This window comes from Larimichthys crocea, chromosome XV (assembly GCF_000972845.2).
Source record: "Larimichthys crocea isolate SSNF chromosome XV, L_crocea_2.0, whole genome shotgun sequence".
Classification (NCBI taxonomy): domain Eukaryota; kingdom Metazoa; phylum Chordata; class Actinopteri; family Sciaenidae; genus Larimichthys; species Larimichthys crocea.
In genome coordinates, this window is record NC_040025.1 from 18,394,051 (window position 1) to 18,413,255 (window position 19,205).

The 19,205-nt window shown below is 41.4% G+C and overlaps 2 protein-coding genes across 14 annotated transcripts in view; both read left to right on the plus strand.

Moving 5' to 3' along the window:
- The first annotated feature begins 208 nt into the window (after positions 1-208).
- On the plus strand, positions 209-17,048 carry ube4b (ubiquitination factor E4B, UFD2 homolog (S. cerevisiae)). Of its 2 annotated transcripts, XM_019254438.2 has the most exons (29): positions 209-578; positions 1,681-1,897; positions 2,822-2,957; positions 3,264-3,351; positions 3,690-3,834; positions 3,952-4,177; positions 4,388-4,876; positions 5,984-6,088; positions 7,306-7,447; positions 7,729-7,829; positions 8,001-8,115; positions 8,373-8,456; positions 8,803-8,859; positions 9,393-9,509; positions 9,690-9,788; positions 9,885-9,998; positions 10,122-10,320; positions 10,654-10,792; positions 11,138-11,237; positions 11,436-11,563; positions 11,745-11,843; positions 12,070-12,305; positions 12,418-12,544; positions 12,674-12,818; positions 13,125-13,259; positions 13,393-13,584; positions 14,198-14,372; positions 15,604-15,750; positions 15,902-17,048. In XM_019254438.2, the coding sequence occupies exons 1-29, from the start codon at positions 555-557 to the stop codon at positions 15,964-15,966; spliced, it is 4,146 nt and encodes a 1,381-aa protein (XP_019109983.1). In that variant the 5' UTR covers positions 209-554; the 3' UTR covers positions 15,967-17,048. The 2 variants fall into 2 exon arrangements, with proteins under 2 accessions (XP_019109983.1, XP_010746020.2); XM_010747718.3 differs by lacking the exons at positions 4,388-4,876; positions 5,984-6,088 and having other exon boundaries at positions 213-578; positions 15,902-16,022.
- A 1,131-nt stretch (positions 17,049-18,179) lies between these two features.
- Positions 18,180-19,205, plus strand: part of kif1b (kinesin family member 1B) — a 54,044-nt gene continuing 53,018 nt past the window's right edge. For 7 of the 12 annotated variants that reach the window (XM_019254417.2, XM_019254421.2, XM_019254422.2 and 4 more), the window contains exon 1: positions 18,203-18,511. The gene's annotated coding sequence lies outside the window, so the exon portion shown is untranslated. Of the gene's footprint in view, positions 18,512-19,205 lie in introns of all 12 variants that reach the window. The other 5 variants (XM_027288475.1, XM_027288476.1, XM_010747724.3 and 2 more) reach the window with 4 other exon arrangements.

Here is a 19,205-nt window from a genome sequence, read left to right on the forward strand (position 1 = left end):
CACATGACAGGTTGGTGGAGTCGGGGATTTCCACTTTATGCTGCTTATATTTCTTTAAGGCAACATACAAGACATAATAATGTATCTAATGTATTTAGATCAGCTGCCAGGCAGTGAATCTACTGCAAAAAACAAAACAAATGACATGCACACATAACAGGTGTGATCAAGCATTTATCTGTGCGACACAGTGAAGCATCACACCTCCAACAGGCTCTGAGGTCACGTGACACTGCCTAGAACCAAAATGGCCGCAGTTGTATTTTGACGTATAATAAGCAGCTACTTTTCTTTTTGTTTCATTCTTGGTAGTAAAACTAGCAAACGAGAGACTTTTTTTTTTTTTTTTTTTTTTTGGAGGAGCCGTATCTCGCAAACCCTCCGCAAAACCGGCGTCCTAGTTTTTAAATCTTGAAGACAATCAAGACCGACGCGCTATATTTGTTTGAACTGAGTTAGACTATGCACATTTAGCTCGGACACAGGCTGGCTGGCTCTGGCTGGCAACACAGTGCAAGCAGTTCAAAGTGAAACAGCTAGCCGACTTAGCTGCGATGGAGGAGCTGAGCGCAGACGAGGTAAGGTGACAATCGAAAAATGATCGTAGTTATGTTTGTACAATCCAGACTCGCGTTCACAAATGTCTCCTCTTTCCTCCTGACCTCTTTTCCAATGCTCGTTAGCTACTAGCCGACCTGCTACCTAAAAGCTAACCTAGCACGGATGCTAGCTCTAGTCTAAATTGAAGAAAAGCGTCAAAGCGACTAAACCCCACGTTTGGCACAGCTCCTGCAGACACCAGCGTGTGCTGTCCAACGCGTCCGACGATGTGTTTATCCCCGAGAGTGTGTTAATATAGCCGAGCTGAGGGATGAATGCGAGTCGTGTGTGTTTCTGTCACCGTTAATTTGATTTAGCCGGGGCACAATGCTAACTAGCCGCCGTAATGGTAGAGGCTGTGCAGGAGCTGGCCCACGAAAAACACTAATTTCACATAAAATGACTTAATTCACATGAATGCATTGGCCTGTTTCCATCTGGCGGATGTTCGTCGGTGTTTATATTTAGACACATTACGTTACATTTGGTTTATTTATTTATTTTTTTTGTCATATCTTCCTGTGGGGAGCTAGCTGACAGTTGCTAACGTTGTTGTGCTAGCAGACAAAAAATTAGCCTGCGAGACGACTCAGCATAAAAAACACACCGGGCCACCATTGTGCAATCATCTGTGGGCCGACTGTGTGACCACTGATCTGCCCCCGTCTTTAATCCGCACACTTTTATTCACCTATTTATGTCTTCGTCACCTTGTGCCCGTATTTTAGCTACTCGATCAACTCGCAGCCCGAGTGAGCTGGTTTACTGTAGTTACGGTCTTCAGCTGAGTTGCTGCTCACATCCGACTTTGTTCGTAATGTAGGTTACACTGTATCTGCACGACAGGGCCCGCTGTTTAAAGACCCGATGAATGAAAACAGATCACTGATTAAGTTTTGTGTGTATATTGTTTTAACCCGATTGTGCCAATTTATTTATCCAGAGATTAAAGAAAATATACATTACTATTGATTTCCACAGCCTCGTCATAATACAAGCTCATATTACACAGGGCTGTAACATGAGACTCTATAGTGCTTTTTGTAAATATATGTAAACCTGCGTGTATATTCATTCAAGATTCGCAGAAGGAGACTGGTGCGACTGGCAGGTGGACAGACATCACAGCCCAGTACCCCTCTCAGCACACCCCTGACATCCCCACAGAGAGAGACTCCCCCCGGACCCCTTCCTGGACCCTCTGCCGCAACCCAACCCCTGCCACCAGCTGCCTCTCAATCATTGGGGCTCAATGTCCACAGTGGTACCCCTGCCACATCTCCTATGGGCACCTCTGGTACGAGCTGAATTACTTCTTTTATGATGCATTCAGACAGTTTGTAATAATTATCGTTGTTGCATGTAGGTTTAAATCTTGCGATGGAGGTTTGACGTTAACAACGGGTCAGATCCAGTCAGATTTTTCTGGTTGTCACTGGAGTTATTGTTGTTAACCTCTTTTGTGATCTATAGTCTAACCCCCCCCCCATCATCCTACTCAAATGGACATGTGACACATTGTCTCTGAAAGATAAACAACCTTGGTTATTTGAGTTTGAGCTCAATACTGAAAAGGACCTTTTATATATGTGACCTTGATATTTGAGCAGCAAGAACCAGTCATACACCAACACAAGCAGCAGCAGCTTGCTGAAGGTCTGCTGCACAAAGTGAGAATTGAGATATATATATTAATTTTTTTTTTTTTTTTTGTCTTGCACTACTTTAGAAAATGCTTCAGTTAGCCGACTATGTCTGGATACATTGATAATATTCTGCGTTTTTGTTGGTGTTTGGTTGTATTGCTATACAAGGCTACTTTTTAGGGTTTGTGGGGCCAATTTGTACAACCAGAGTATGTAGTGTTTATTTCACAAATATTATTGCAGTGGTGTTAAATCCAGCACTTCGACCACAGTTTGCAGCAATCAGTGCTCTTAATTAAAAAACATGTATATATCCTGCAGGTACAAAAATATAAATGAGCCATAATAGATGAGTTTTCAGAGCAGACGTCGAAGGTGAAACTGTGTTTGCAAACGTAGTCTCCTGGGGTAAATCTCTCCAAAGTGACTTTTAGAAGAAAAAAAAAACAGAAAAACTGACTCTTGCATTATAACTTGAAGGCAGGCCTATATAAACCCATATTCAAGAACCAATTTGAAAAAGACTTGTTTTGTGCTTTAGGGGTGCTCAGTTGTGGTGTGTTTTGCTGTTGCAGGGGTGGCATTTGGTAGTCAGAGCAGCGAGGGTGTGAGCTCCCTCTCCAGCTCCCCCTCCAACAGTCTTGAGACTCAGTCCCAAAGTCTGTCCCGATCGCAGAGCATGGACATTGACACTGCCTCCTGTGAAAAGAGGTAAGAGAGAGTCACAGAGAGCTCCAGCTTGAAGTGTATCAGTTACAGTAAAGAGACAGATTCTATATGAAGGTGTAACAATATTCAAAACAGACTGTTATTCTTTAGATTGTTTTTTGTACCAAACATTAATAGAACTGAAAAAGTTCTGTGCCATGTCCTCATGTTTTGTGCTTACAAGATCTCGTTATGCAGTTTGTTGTAAAAAAAAGATGAAAATGTGACTTCATGTTGAGGTTTGACTGTTAGCATGGTCTGCTTAGGCATGAAGAGACTTACTAACTGCACCTCGCCATCTTTTTCCAGCATGTCCCAGGTGGATGTGGACTCAGGGATAGAGAACATGGAGGTGGAGGACAGCGATCGCAGGGAGAAGAGGAACTTGACTGAAAAGGTTAACACAGAGGATCTTTTATCCTTAATTATGTGGCCCACTTGACTTTGATCATGCCCATCTTGAGATCAAGTGAGTCTTTAACTGAGTAAACATTAAAAAAAATCTCTGGGCGTTTGTAGGAAGGCATCTGGGGACTTTCCATAGACGTTGTTGGTTTCATTTTCATCTGTTTATTGACACATACCTGGCTCCTGATAGACTTAAGTGATAAGTCATATAAAGTCATAAGATAATTAGTATCATGAAAATCAGAGTTGCGGTTGTGCATTTGGAATTTATTCTGTAAAAGTTTGTGATCAAAGCCTGACTGTTGTCTCTCTATTTCTGCACCTCAGGAAACCTCTGCAAACTCAGATGTCTCAGAAGAACAGGCTCTGCAGCTCATTTGTAAGATCCTCCGCGTATCGTGGAAGGAGCAGGATAGAGATGTCATCTTTCTCCCTTCTCTGGCTGCAGAGTTTCACCAGAACCCTAAAGATGGTATGTCGCTGCACAGAGTTTTTAAAAAAAATCTCTGCCACCATAAGAAGCTGAACGACTTTGAGCTCTGTGAAAAGTTTTGTTTACAGATTCTTCTTCATCTGATTCTTCCTGTAGTGTACTCTGACTTCAAAGACCTGATTGGTCAGATTCTGATGGAAGTCTTAATGATGTCCACCCAGTCACGTGTCCACAACCCGTTTGCCAGCTTAACCGCCACCTCTCAGCCAATTGCAGCAGCCAAATCCCCTGACCACCGTCTGATGCTGGTGCAGCCCTCCAGCCAAGGTGGCAGCCCAATGGGCCCCAGTGCAGGGTCCTTTGGAGCCAGCTCTCTGTCCAGGCAAGTACCATGACAGTGTAACTCCCAGAGGCATTTCAAGGCTTTAAACAAGCCACCTACACTCCTCCTCAAAAGTGTGTTTTATTGATAATTTAATAGGTATTTTGTTTTTTCCCCTAGTTTTCCTGATTTGCTTTGATCATTTCTATTCTTACGACATTCTTGCTAAATGAGTTTTGCCAATCATCATCTCATCAATGTTGTCCACAGTCTGTATGGGTGTGGTAGTCCTAACTTGATGGCTTTGGATGCAGCCAAGAGGACCTCCCCATCTCTCCCCACCCCTACTACACCTTCTCTACCTTCTACACCTTCTACACCCTCTACCCCACAATTCATTGTTCCACCTAGCCCACCTGCTACTGCCACTCCGAGACACACTCTCAACCCTCCTTCTGCCCCGATGCCCATCTCCCAGCGATACCGGCCTTACTCAGTAACCTCTTCCTGGGGTGCTCCATCCCCGTCTAGCCCGGGTCACAGAGGTTTTAGTTTCTTTGGACCCTCTCCTAGCTCTGCAGGGCCCTCTGTTCCTCCCAATACCCCAATTCCTGTGCCACCACCCAGCCCCCATTCTCTCTCCTTGAGCTCACCTCGGGCTCGCAACCAACCTTCCTCCACACCCCCTTCCATGGTCCCCCCTTCTCCCAGATCGAATGCCCGACGGGCAGCATTTGCTGCCAGGATCCCACCGTCTAGGTATCTCATCTGCCATTTGCATGTTTGTGGTGCACAGGCAAGCAAACATACTAAAACCATAACTTTTTGTGAACAACCAGATTTGAGGTTGCGTGTGTGAAGAAGAGTCTTTTAACTTTATCTTTGGCCAGATCCCTTTTTGTTTCATACATCGCTTCTTATGTAACGTTTCCTGCAGTCAGCTTATAATCTAAAAGTTAATGATTGCATTACTTGAGATTTAACCAGCGATTCTAATATATGGTGTGTTCAGACAATTAAAGGTGCAGTGTGTCCAAGATTTAGCGGGATCTATTCACAGAAAAATATAATATTAATGTGTTTTCATTAGTGTATCATCAGCTGGAAATAAGAATCATTGTGTTTTTCTTACCTTATGAGCCTTTAATATATACAGAGAGGGCAAGGTCCTCAACCATGGGGTCTGCCATGTTGGTAATGACGTGTTTTTACAGTAGCCCAGAACAGAGAAACCAAACACTGGCTCTAAGAGCCCTTTGCATTATTTGCGAGTTTGTGGCCACCATAGGTTTTCCGGCCCGCATGTAATGGGAGGGTGAGGCGAGGGCAGAGATGGTTAAAATGACCTTACCTCAATAACCTTACCTCTAGATGCCACTAAATCCTACACACCGGACCTTTAACAGGCTTTCTGTTCTCTTTATGTTCAGTGTTAATGCTGCTTATGTGTCATTTTAAATGGTCTAACCCCTTTGCAAAAAGCTAATATTCAATATAGTTTAACAGACATGTTTATAGGTCTTACATTGCAGTTAGATGTTCAATGTGGCTTACGGCTTTTTGCATTGGTTTGCTCAAGACAAGTGATTGTGACACTCAGCTCACTTGTCAGTCAAAGAAATGTTCTGACAGTGTGTAAAAGCTGCAGACTTAATGGCTTTAATGAATATTTCAAAACAACAACACAAGTAGTCGTCTTCAAGCAAGCATGCAACCCTCCAGCATCCTTTCCTTGGTGCTCCCCCTCTTCCCTTGTCGTCTTTTCTTGTGACTTGTTACCATTCCACATTTGTCTTCATGTTTTTTCACTCCCCTTCTGTCTCCTCTCGCTTGCACAACATCCTCTTCTCTTCCTTGTCATGTTAGCCCCTTGTCGTTCCTCTTCAATGCCCTCTCTGACATGTCTCAGGACAGCAGTGATGAAGATTCTGAGGAGGAGGAGGATTTTGCAAGGGTTCAGTTTGGTTCCAGGTACACCGCTGCACGGTGTGTGTGCGCACGCGCGTTTGTGTGTGCTTGCTCAATCATGTGTCCACTGCATGTTCCAGTGGGACCAGGAGGCTTACCACTAACTGCACACAAACACACCAGGGTAGAGTGGTGAAAAATAAACAGATGCAGCCTTAACTTTAAGAGTGCTATATGTCTTGATAAATGATAAACATATGCTACACAAGTATTAAAAGTGCAGGTCTGTACAAACTTCATAGAAAACATCCACTAATATTGTGGTTTTGGTCGGCCAGAGTAACAGAAAATACCTGCATATTTCCTGACCTAGTGGTCCTTATTTATTGGGTGTAGTCAATTCAATTTTTAATGTTACCGTAATGTGAATATAATTTCATGTACAAGATAATCTTGCACATCCCAGAGGGAATGATCAGTAGCCCCTAAAGAGCATGTAATCCTAAAGGGAAAATTTTCATTGAACCATTTTAACAGCATGAGACTGTTATGCCTATAGTACACTTGAGCTGTTATTCACTTAATGCATGGGCAATGTAGTTAGTCGAGAAAGCGTACTGTGATTCACTGCTCAGTGGGAATTTTGTTACTTAAGTGTGTAGCTGGAGTCAAACTGTCTTCACTACATCAAAAACAAATGAATTCAAAGTTTAGTTCGACTTGCATCTCATTTTTATTCAGGAATAAACAGACGTGAATAAAGTTGCCTTGTTATTTAACAATATAACCTGTTTTATTTTTAGCTTCAAGAACAATTGTAACCCAGAGCAGAGGTAATATTCCCTCATTGCCTGTGCGGACAAATAACAAAGTTTATTACTTCCTAAGGTTTGTCGTGCTTTGAAACAGCTCACATACTGTTCGTTGACCACTAACAGCAGCTAAACTCTTTATTTGTTAGTTAAATGTGCCAAGCTGAATCCTAATATCAGCTTCAAAGACTCGCTGCAAACAGCTCTTGAATATTTAATATTTAATATTAAACTTTTTCTTTTTCAAGAGCCCAGTACTCAGATGCTGGAATGCCATCACTAATGCCTTTATAATTTGTTTCTTCCAGGACCCTTGAGAGTTTGTTAACCATACATAGATGATTATTTTTGATGCTAACGTTATGTCTCTCTATGCTTGGATGTTTTCTGTTTTTTTTGTTGTTTTTTTTTGTTTGTTAACAAGCCCCTCTCTGTCCTTGTTTTTGTGTTTTACCTTTTGGTTTGCAGTCTTGGTGCATGTGGAGGGGGCATGTCTTGTGATTCAGCCAGCGACCGCTTCACCATTGAAGCATGCAAAGAGACAGAGATGCTGAACTACCTCATTGAGCGTTTTGACAGTGTTGGCATGGAGGAGAGGAAAGCTCCCAAGGTAAGTGGGCTGTCTCTATCAGATTTCATTAAGAAGATGTACACTAAAAGTTAATTAACTAAGAAATAAGAAAATCTATTTATAGTTTTATTCAGCTTATTCATCATTTCTGAACTGATTTCAAAATATTTCGAGGACAGCAGTCTAATTCAGAGACTAGCTGCAGGCCAGATGGTCTGGGAATGAGTGAAGGTTGAAGAACACTGTGATTCTGGAGAAAGTGTCTGTGAAATGGACAGCATACATTTTATCACACCTCTAACCGTTTTCCCTCCTCTCAGATGTGCAGCCAACCAAATGTCAGCCAGCTTCTCAGCAACATTCGCTCTCAGTGTATTTCCAATGTTGCCCTGGTCCTACAAGGCACCCTGACCCAGCCACGGTAAGAGTGACAATCTGTACTGTGACAATCTTTGGGTCCATTTTTTTTATCTCATTACATTCTGTTCCTTTTCATTCAAGTCTCCATAGCAACTACTCTTTCACCTCAACTCCAGACACATTGCTTATTTATTACATTTCATCACAATGCTTGTCTGTTTTCTACATGTAGGAGTCCTCTACAGCAGTCCTTGCTGGTACCTTATATGCTGTGTCGGAACCTTCCATATGGCTTTATTCAGGAGCTGGTGCGCATTACACACCAGGAGGACGAGGTGTTCAGACAGGTGGGAAGCACGTCTGTCGAGTTATTATTTTATTAACAAATTTGTTGGTTTGTTGATAGATGTTTAGACTCGTTCACTGTTGCTTAGGCGGAAACCTATCCACTGCATCCTGTGTACATGAATGTTATTGGAATTATGCCATGTGTAATAATATAAAGGAAGTTAATTAAAGCTAAATAATTATTATTTCAAACATTCTCAACCTCCAAAATCTGACGTGGCACTGATGCATGACATGTTACAATCTTATTTTTCAGATCTTCATTCCCATCCTCCATGGACTGGCTCTTGCGGTGAAAGAATGTTCCTTTGACAGTGACAACTTTAAATTCCCCCTCATGGTAAGGAGATGATGTCCTGGCCTGACACATACTGTAGCACCAGGCAGGAATAGGACTCAAAAAGGGCCTTTGTGTAGAACTTTATTATTGTATCATAGACAAGTACTTTAATCTGATTTGGGACCTTTGTGAACTTGTTGTATTGAATAGTCATTCAAGTGAGTTGCATTGCGCTGTGGGCATTTTGTTAGAAAATGTCGTTTGATTTTATATTTGATTCTTAAAATTGTAAAGTAAATAATCTCTTGGATAATCTCACACTTGCTAATTTTATCTGAGTTTAGGAGTCACACCGTGTAACCAAATTTATATATGAACAACTTGTGTTTTTGTTTTGTTCTTGCAGGCATTAGCTGAGCTTTGTGAGATCAAGTTTGGAAAGACTCACCCAGTGTGCAATTTGGTAAGTATACAGTTTGATCGCCAAAGCTACACTTTGGCACACTGTCAAGTGTTCATCATTATGTCCTCATTGCTCAGATTATTTAGGCCATTTATTTCTCGAGTCAAGTCACCAAACACTTTAATTCCATCAAGCATTTCACTGAGATGTGTTATTCTATTTACAAGTCTGGTTATTGTCTTTGTTATTTAAACCTTCATCATACCAGCATGGCAAGTTGACATCAGCACAGAAAAATGTGTCTGCTTATTTTATTCCTGACACTTCTTCCTGCTTCACAGAAAAAGGGCAAGACAAAATTCCCCCCTGTGCATGCAGAAGAACTGGGTTTATATTTAGAGGCAACAATCTGTCTGATCAGATTGAATTTACATAGTTTCTTGTTAGTGACTTAAACTGAGTGAGCAGGTAGGAATACATTGTCCAGTTCATGGGCTACCAAAGCTGTTGACCGACACATACCAGTTTTTATGGGATAGTTACTAGCTCCACCAGACACCAAAATATAACATGTGTCTGTCTGTTCTCTGCAGGCAACGTTGCTGCCTCTATGGTGTCCCAAACCTCTGAGCCCTGGTTGTGGCAGAGAGATCCAGAGACTGTCCTACCTGGGATCCTTCTTCAGCCTCTCTGTGTTTGCTGAGGATGATGTGAGTTAAATTCTTAAAATAACTCAGTAGCACCAGATTGAAGCTGATTTGCAATCTATTCACATACTTGAAGAACCTGCCAAGAGCTGAAAAGTGTGAGAATAGAGAGCAGACTCAAACCAGCAAATTGTTCCGAGCACTAACAATCTCAGTTAACTCAGTGCTTTTGTTTTTCTTTAGACCAAAGTAGGAGACAAGTATTTCTCTGGCCCGGCCATCACTATGGAGAACACACGAGTTGTCAGCCAATCATTGCAGCACTACCTGGAGTCAGCAAGGGTGAGTATCGGGCTCATAATATGCTCAATAGCTGTCCTTTTGTATATATGATATTGTGTATATGTATGTATAATATAATTTGCCATCTTTTTTTAGGGTGACCTGTTCAAAATTCTACATAACATCCTACTAAATGGAGAAACACGCGAGTCAGCTCTTAATTACATGGCAGCTCTAGTCAACTACAATGTGAAAAAAGCCCAGATGCAGGTATGTTACGAAAGTCATTCATTCCACATCCAGTGGAATTATTCAAATAAATGTAATTTTGAGTTATTAGATGGTACATATTTTTCTATTTTGCAAAAACTGTTACATCTCTTTTTCTCCTAGACTGATGACAAGCTGGTGTCTGCAGACGGCTTCATGCTCAACTTCTTATGGGTGCTGCAACAGCTGAGCATGAAGATCAAGCTGGAGACGGTGGATCCCTACTACATTTTCCATCCACGGTGTCGCCTTGTTGTCAGTCAAGAAGAGACACGTCTGAAAGCCACCATGGAGGAGCTCAAGAGCTGGCTGACAGAGCTGCGTAAGTCGACATAAATATAAAGACAGAGTTTGAAACAAGTCTGTTATTTTCTATTCAAGGTGATTACATTGTTCATAGACTGCTGCCATATTTAAATATCCTTTAATCGCACATAGAGGAGCCATTTTGCACTGTTATGTATTTATTGGGAAATAATCCAGTTAACCTTGGATGACTCGTTCTTGTGTTACCATCTACAAAATCCTGCTCCCTCTACTATACTGGCTGACTGATGGTGAAATGTATTTCTATATTGGAAAACAATGTATTTTATGTGTTCTCATGGACAGATGAAGACCCCACCAAGTTTTTTTTATGTGTTCTCATGGACAGATGAAGACCCCACCAAGTTTTCAGAACCCAAGTTCCCCACCGAGTGTTTCTTCTTGACGCTGCACACCCACCATTTGTCCATCCTGTCTTGCTGCAGGCGCTACATCCGCAGGTTGCGAGCCATCCGTGAATTGAACAGGTACGTTCACACACAAACATTTTGTAGGTTTTGGAAGGGTCACGGAGGACAAGACGCATGTACGTAGACTTATGTGGTTATTTACCTAAAGTCCCACATGTGCATCTGTCTGTGTGAGATTAGTGTACAAGTCAACCATGCAGACGTCTGTGCATGAGTGCCTCCTACGTGCGTGCATGTGGGAACGTGGGAACACGGGTGACAGATGCGACCCATGGACACGACATGCATATACGACATGGATCCATCTGTCTATTTGTCACTGTCAACAGACGGCAGTCTGCAGTGTAGTACATGAACTGATAAACCACAGAATTATAGAGTAACCCCCCCCTCTTGTTTTAGGACTGTAGAGGAGCTGAAGAACAGTGAAAGCCAATGGAAAGATTCTCCCCTGGCTAGTCGACACAGAGAGATGCTCAAGAGATGCAAAACTCAGCTCAAGGTCAGTTTAACATCCTTGTAGAGATGCACCTGCTGTCTTTGTGATTGATTGCTTAAACCTTAAACACTGATTTAAAGCTATAGAACTACAAATACTCTGAGTTCACTGGGCTCTCCTTAAATGCTGAGACATGCAGCATTCTACAGCAGAGCATATTTACGGAGATTTGATCCTCACTGTGTGACTTTGTCCTGTCAGAAACTGGTGCGAGCCAAAGCTTGTGCTGACGTAGGCCTTCTGGATGAGAACCTGCTCCGCAGATGTCTGCAGTTCTACAGCACAGTCATTCAGCTCATTCTTCGCATGGTGGACCCTGCCTACCCAAAGTAAATCACCCTGCCACTGCTAGACCATGACGTTACATTTTGTTGTAATGGAACAGAAGGAAAAAAATGTGGTGTCACTAAAAGCTTTTTTTTAGTCCATCTGTCATGCTGTGCTTCACTTCAGGGCGTGTTTATAAATCAAGATGTAAGTACCAGGTTTGTTTCTTCACTTGTCACACAGCATCACCCTGCCATTGAACCCAGAGATTCCCAAAAGCTTTGCTGCTCTGCCTGAATTCTACATCGAAGATGTGGCAGAGTTTCTGCTTTTTGTTGTGCAGTAAGTTTATATTTTACTCATGCACACTTTCTAAACATTGAATACATTGTGAATGAGAGTAATGTTCACACTGTAACATGTTTATTTTAAAAGAAAGGGCAACATAAAATGAGAAATATAGACATTAAATGTAATGAAAAACTGGGAAACAAAGTAATACATTAATTGATACACAACATGTGGTAATTCTTTGTTTGATCCCTTCCTCCACCACCTCCTTCTCCAGGTATTCTCCCCAGGTTTTATATGAGCCGTGTGTCCAGGACATTGTCACCTTCTTGGTGGTGTTCATCTGCAGCCAGAACTACATCAGGAACCCCTACCTTATCGCCAAGTTGGTGGAGGTGCTGTTTGTCACCAACCCTGCTGTACAGCCTCGTACTCAGCGATTCTCTGAAATGATGGAGAACCACCCGTTGTCTGTCAAGCAGCTGGTCCCCGCCCTCATGAAGTTCTACACTGGTGAGTGCTGTGCATACTGTAATTTTAGGCTGTTGTAATGAATGGGATGTAGTACATGCAGTCTGCAACAAAAGAATAATTAAGTAGTTGATTATTTCTTTCCTGTGGTCAGATGTTGAGCATACCGGTGCCACCAGCGAATTCTATGATAAGTTCACTATACGGTACCATATCAGCACTATCTTCAAGAGTCTCTGGCAGAACCTCGCCCACCATGGCACCTTCATGGAGGAGTTCAAGTGAGTTTGCTTGTTGTCATGTAAAAAAAAAAATTACACAATTTAGGTTTGAGTCAATGAGTGTCTGACTTTGATCAATTCCAACCTGACCCACTCTTCCATTTTCTTTTCCTGCTTACTTCCCTCCAGTTCTGGAAAGCAGTTTGTGCGCTACATCAACATGCTGATTAATGACACCACCTTCTTGTTAGACGAGAGCCTCGAGTCCTTGAAGCGTATCCACGAAGTTCAGGAGGAGATGAAGAATAAGGAGCAGTGGGAGCAGCTGCCTAGGGTCAGTCCTCATAATTATGGGCTGTTATGTTTACAAGCTGTTCACATGAATGCAGACAGAAATGATTATATTCTAATCAATTTATTTCAGTAATAAAACACAGAATGAAAGTAATAAAAAGCAGTTAGTGTCACAGAGCCAAATCTCCGAATGAAGAGATAAAAATGGAAACAAAGCGGTTATTGTGTGAGCTGAGGCATATTATCACCTCACTTGTATTTGTGCTGAGCTGTGAAACTTGGCAGAAGGTGACTCTTGCAGAAAACATTAGAATAGTGTTGTTTGTGTTTAACTGTAAACTTTCAGGAGCAGCAGCAGAGCCGCCAGTCCCAACTGACTCAGGATGAGCGGGTGTCTCGCTCCTATCTGGCCCTGGCCACAGAGACGGTTGAAATGTTTCACATCCTCACCAAGCAGGTCCAGAAGCCTTTCCTCAGGCCTGTGAGTGTTTCTGCCCCCACTGGAAACCTTTTTTTTCCCCCTCACTTACACATAAACAGTGAATGCAAAGGCAGCTTTATCTGCATGAATTGGACATTGTGTCTTCTAAACAGTGCCTTCTTTCTCCATACAGGAGCTGGGGCCTCGTTTAGCTGCCATGCTGAACTTTAACCTCCAGCAGCTCTGTGGGCCCAAGTGTCGGGATCTGAAGGTGGAGAACCCTGAGAAGTACGGCTTTGAGCCGAAGAAACTCTTAGATCAGCTGACCGACATCTACCTGCAGCTGGACTGTGCCCGCTTTGCTAAAGCAATTGCAGATGATCAGGTTGGCACGGTTAATCACGAATACTGTATTTGCACTGAAAGATGGGACAAGTGGAAGTTTATGATTAAAGGCTGCAGGCAATCGTGGTAGATCAGTATGAATTATCTATTGTAATGCAATATTTCACCCTGATTTCACCCTAACCATCATAGCCACTAGTCAGTTCACCCCACAAACATTGTAGATTAATTCAATTTGTTGTGTAAAGTTTCAGGCGTAGCATACTGCTTGTTCATTTGGAGTGTACTTGATACTGTAGCATTATTTAACAAGACATGTAAGTGTTAGAGTTAATTCTAATTGACTAAACAGAATGATACAAGGATTTTACCCCATTCTGTATTCTTTTATGCTTAAGCACCACAGACATCTATTTGATCACACATCTTGGTTTCAATCACTTGTATGTGTAAAGTAACAAAATATTGTAGGAAGTTTACAATGTGTGATTTGTTCCAGGAGAACATTTGGGATGATAATGTTTCAGTTCATCTTTTAATTTGAACCCAGCTGGTGATAATAACACACGGCTGATGTACTGAATGTTCACATCACCTCACTCTTGCAGCTCCCTGATAAATGTTACTTCTTTTTTTTTTTTATCTTTGCGCAGCGGTCTTACAGCCGTGAACTCTTTGAAGAAGTGATTTCAAAGATGAGAAAGGCTGGTATTAAGTCCTCCATCGCCATTGAAAAATTCAAGCTGCTATTGGAGAAGGTGGAGGAAATAGTCGCCAAGAACTCCCAGTCTGAAATGGACTACAGTGACGCACCTGACGAGTTCAAAGGTGTGTGTGTGTTTTTAAACAGCAGACCTGCATTTTTTTTTTTTAATTTGGATATCCAAAACAGTTCAAGAAGTGTTGCATCTTCTTCCCCCACTGACACTGTACTCACATCCCACTTTTCTGTGCGCTTTGCTGTCTATTATAACTTATTTATATTTCTCATTTTTATTAGACGCCAGTGTTACAGAGAAAAAGAGACTATTTAGAAAATGTGTTCAAATCTTTAAATTTACAGTGAATATTTGGGATCTTCATAAACAATAAACAATATATTTATTATATTACACTGAGCATCGCGGTCTTTTAAATAAAACTATTCTAAATAAAGTTTGTAATGTAAAATGTAACATTTTTGGTGGTAACATTAGTCAACATCTTGTCACTGAATCTTTGGCCTCAAGCAGAAAAAGTCCCTTCTTTAGAAATCTGATGTGACCTCAGGTCAGTCGGTGCAGACAGACAGCATCTTCAGCAGCCTCTGTTGCGGCTGGATTCCAGACATTTGTAGGGGATTTTGCAGCTCATAGGGTCATATAGACAGCTTAGAGCAAGGCTATCTTATAACCACAGACTTAATATAATCTAGGAAGAGAACGTGGCCCACATACCTCCTTTGATTCCCAGTCATACCAACCCGCCACAGTTGATGGGAGTGTGCCGTACAGGAGGCTCAAGTATCGGCTTTCTATGTGGTCAATGTCCCCCGCGTTAGGTTTTATTTTTGTAACGCTCAAGTCGTGCTGTAACATCCTTGTGACATTTCACTGTAAGGGCACACTTTATCAAGAGCTTTTATAGAGAATTCATTGGATGTTTTCTTTACTAGCGTTTTGATAGGTGCAGCAGTATTGCTGTCATATCAAACAGCAGTGGAAGATGTCACATGTTTGGAGACATGCCTTGCAGGATGAAAATATTGAATTTAGTTGCTTTTATTCTCACAAAACCTTGTTATATTATAATTCAAATTAGAGTGCAAAAGCCTGAGGGTAGATTAGGTAGCAGCATATCTCTGTTTGGATGACGGCACAACATTTGAATATTATAACTCTTGTCTGAACATGAGGAGCAGCCTGTTGAGCAGGCTATGATTTTTATGGTTTACGGGACAATGACTTTCACTGTACAAGAAAAGCTGCTTGTGACACTTCTGGTGCAGCACAGAAGCATAAAAGTTGTCAGTTGAAGCTTTTCAGTTAAGTTCATCTTCAATGTGGCTTTGTTATAACAGACCCTCTGATGGACACACTCATGACTGACCCTGTGATACTGCCCTCGGGGAACATCATGGACCGATCCATCATCCTGCGCCACCTGCTCAACTCCCCCACTGATCCCTTCAACAGACAGCCACTCACAGAGAGCATGCTGGAGTCAGGTAACCCCACCATAATGCCTTTTCACCAGTAATTACATGTAAAGCTGTTTTTATTCACAGTAGGCAAGGAACAGCAAAGCATTTGTCTAGTTTAAGATTGAAGTCAAACTGCTTCTCAACTGCTCCTCACAATTTCTTGTTAATTCTACAGTCCCTGAGCTGAAGGAGAGGATCCATGCCTGGATGAGAGAGAAACAGGGCGGACGGCCTGTCTAAGGACCTCCTGTCAACATTGTCTGGCCTGCTAACCATCATCAAGAGATCTGTCCAAATCGACTGAATTCAGTGTCACTGCTACCGATGACAAGGAAAAAAACATTTGTAATGGGAAAAAAGGAGACCTGATTTGATTTCTATTCGCATTTACCCTTTTTTGTCTCAAACCATTATCATGGTTCTAAAAACAAAATATAATAAAGTTAAGACTTTTAAGTTTTTTTTCTCTCATGAGTTTGTGTATATATATATCAAAATATATACATATATTTAACAAGAGTTAGTTAATGCGTTAAAATGCTGCAAGAGTGCGTTTCCACCACCAACACGTTTACCAGCGAGGTGCATACAGTCACTTCATTGATCATTTTCCTTTTAAGGTTCTCATTTTGTTTTGTAATACTCTGTATGTTGGCTTAATTAAAGAGTTACGATTTGGGGGAGAGGGGTGGGTAACACATTTTAGAGAGTGTGGGTGGGGTCCGGTTAAAATTACTAGAGTTTTCATTATCAAGACTGTGACAATGATGAACTTGAGTCCACATGATGTATGCTGGTTTCCCAGAGCTAACAGAGGCACGGTCTGTGCTTGTAGATGAACTTCAGAACTGGGGATATCCATTAAGGATGTAGCTTAACGTAAACTAATCCTAAATGTCAGCTTCCTTTTGAGTACAGTAGGAAGATAAGCAGTGGTTTACCAAAATACAGTATGTTCAGTTGTTCGTTTTTAGTCACATTTTCCCTGCTGACTTCAGTAGACTGAATTTACTTCTTGTGTGTGCATGGCCTCAAGTCCAAAACCTCCTAAGCGCCTCATGGACAAATAACCCTCTTTTAGGTGGAGCGGAAGGAACATGAGAGAATGTAGCATGAGCACCAGAAACACCATTGTAGGAGCACACCATTAAAAGTCTGCTCTTCAGAACCACTGACATCTCACCTCAAGATGGTCTCTTTCAAATGGCACTGTACCTAACTTGACCTTGCCGACCTTAACTGTACAGGAAATTATTTCCTTTAACCACATACCTGTTTTGGAAGCTAGGATTTTGAACTGAAATAAATGATGATGCACATTATTTTACATCTCGTCACTGTTTTATTCCTCAGATTGATACCTCGTGGTTTTGTTTAGTCCTTTTTGGCCATTTCTTAGTTTATGTCACCTTTTGAAAAGGAAGTTATATCACACACAACTACAAAATGTCAGATTATACAGAGTCAAAAACGTGTCTCTAATGGTCTTTTATGTAATCCAATACCCAAATAGGACAAAGTGAGAGCAATCTTACACTTGAAAGGTTCTCAAAAGCCTTTTCAGTTCAGAATCGTGATATTTTCTTTTGCAAACGTAACGTATGCCACTTCCTGGCAACACAAAATGTGTTCTTTTGGATTGTGATTTCCCAAATGCAAAAGCTTAGTCATTCTTCTACTGTAATCGTTATAAACTAATGGATTAAACTTGGCATTTGTTCCAGTTATTGGCAAGATTTAAACATGGTGTATAATAAACTGTAAACTGTTTATCCTGGAAAAACAAAAATTACCCCTTAGTCTTGAAGCTGTTTACATTTGTTATGCATTATGAAAAATGTGAAATGCATCCAACACATATAAATAAGTCAAAATAAGTTTTTTTGCATGTATGTAAAACAGGCCTACATGTCATGATTCAAGTTTACAGGTTTATTTGTCATGCGTATGGTAACACTAAAGAATGTAACACAAGTAAAAAAAATAAATTAAAAAAAGTATACAATACTATAAAATTTTAGATAATAAAAGGACAATATAGAAATACCAAATAAAGATATAAAATATACTAAAGTCTAATATACAATTATGAGAAATATACCAAAATAAAATATGAAAATAAGTGCTTTTGTATATATATAACTTATGTGAGTATATAGATTTTTTTAATTTAAAGATTATCGAGATTTATCAGTTTAGTAGTTTAGGTTTTTTTTGATGAGGTTGTGGCCATGCTCCATTTCTCGCTAGACGGCGCTCTTTGCGGTGACCCTGGGTGTTGCGGTGACAGCGGTGCGGGGAGCGGTGGGTAGAAATCCTGCAGTGTGGCGTCACAGTCGGGGGAAAAAAATAAAAAAATAATAGACCCCACCCACTTCTGACTTCTAAGCTCGCCATTGGCTCTGCGACACATTAGTCACCGCTGTCTCTCCGTTGATTGGTCCATCGGGCTGTCAGTCCAGCGTGGCCGAGAGGGAGTTGACGTAATCTCTCTCTGTAAATCAAGGCAATCTATCAATTCTTCTTTTCGCTTGTGTGCAGAAAGACGTCCTCCTTTCTATCTCTACTGGAAAATAAACTCGCCGAGGAGTTCACCGGTTGCAACCCTAAAAGCTCCATCCGGCGGAGGACGCCGCTATAATGGGTGTTTCGTACGAAAGTGGACCTAATAGCAGTTTTCGTGCTCGCGGATTCAGATATATCACATATTGACGCCCGCTAGCTAACGTTAGTCCTCGGCGCTTGTCCTGTGGTGGCGGTGGTGTCCTGGTGAGAGTCTACAAACGTGAGTAAAAATGTCAAAATAATGTCTTTATTTATATTTCTAATGTTGCAGCACACGTGTTTGATATTACAGTTTAATTCCAGGCAGTTGTTTGTGGCTGTTAGCTCACGATAGTCACAGACGTACGAGTGTCTGGCAGTGCCGTTGGACCGTTACACAGTCTCCATGGCGATAACAGCTCTATATTTCCATTTAATGTGTATTTACGGTATTTACAAGCACTTGCTTTGGTTGTTATATCCACCGGACAAGACACCGGAGGTTAGTTCCGTCTCGTAACCCTCCTCAGCCCCTAACCCTAAAGTCAGAGCAGTTAACACATCACAGTTTAACGCTATCTAACATTAAAAATATGAAGTTTGAAGCTAATGCACCTAAATTAATTAAACCTTCCCCTTTTACAGGGTACATCATGAACAATGCGTCGTGTCTGTGCTGCTAAAATAAGCATGCATCTCCTCCCTGCACTACTCTACAACATTACGGCAGCGGAGGATTAGCCTACTTCCTAATAACGACGAATTTGATGGGTTTTTTATTATTATTTATTTAGACGTCTTAGGCTCTTTGTCCACACATAATGATCACTGTTAGGTGTAGCAGACAGGCCCAGCTCACTGTCCCACTGTAGCCCTCACCAAATAGGGTAGATTGAATTTCTTGGGCGTATGCTTTAGCAAGTATGGCTGACTGC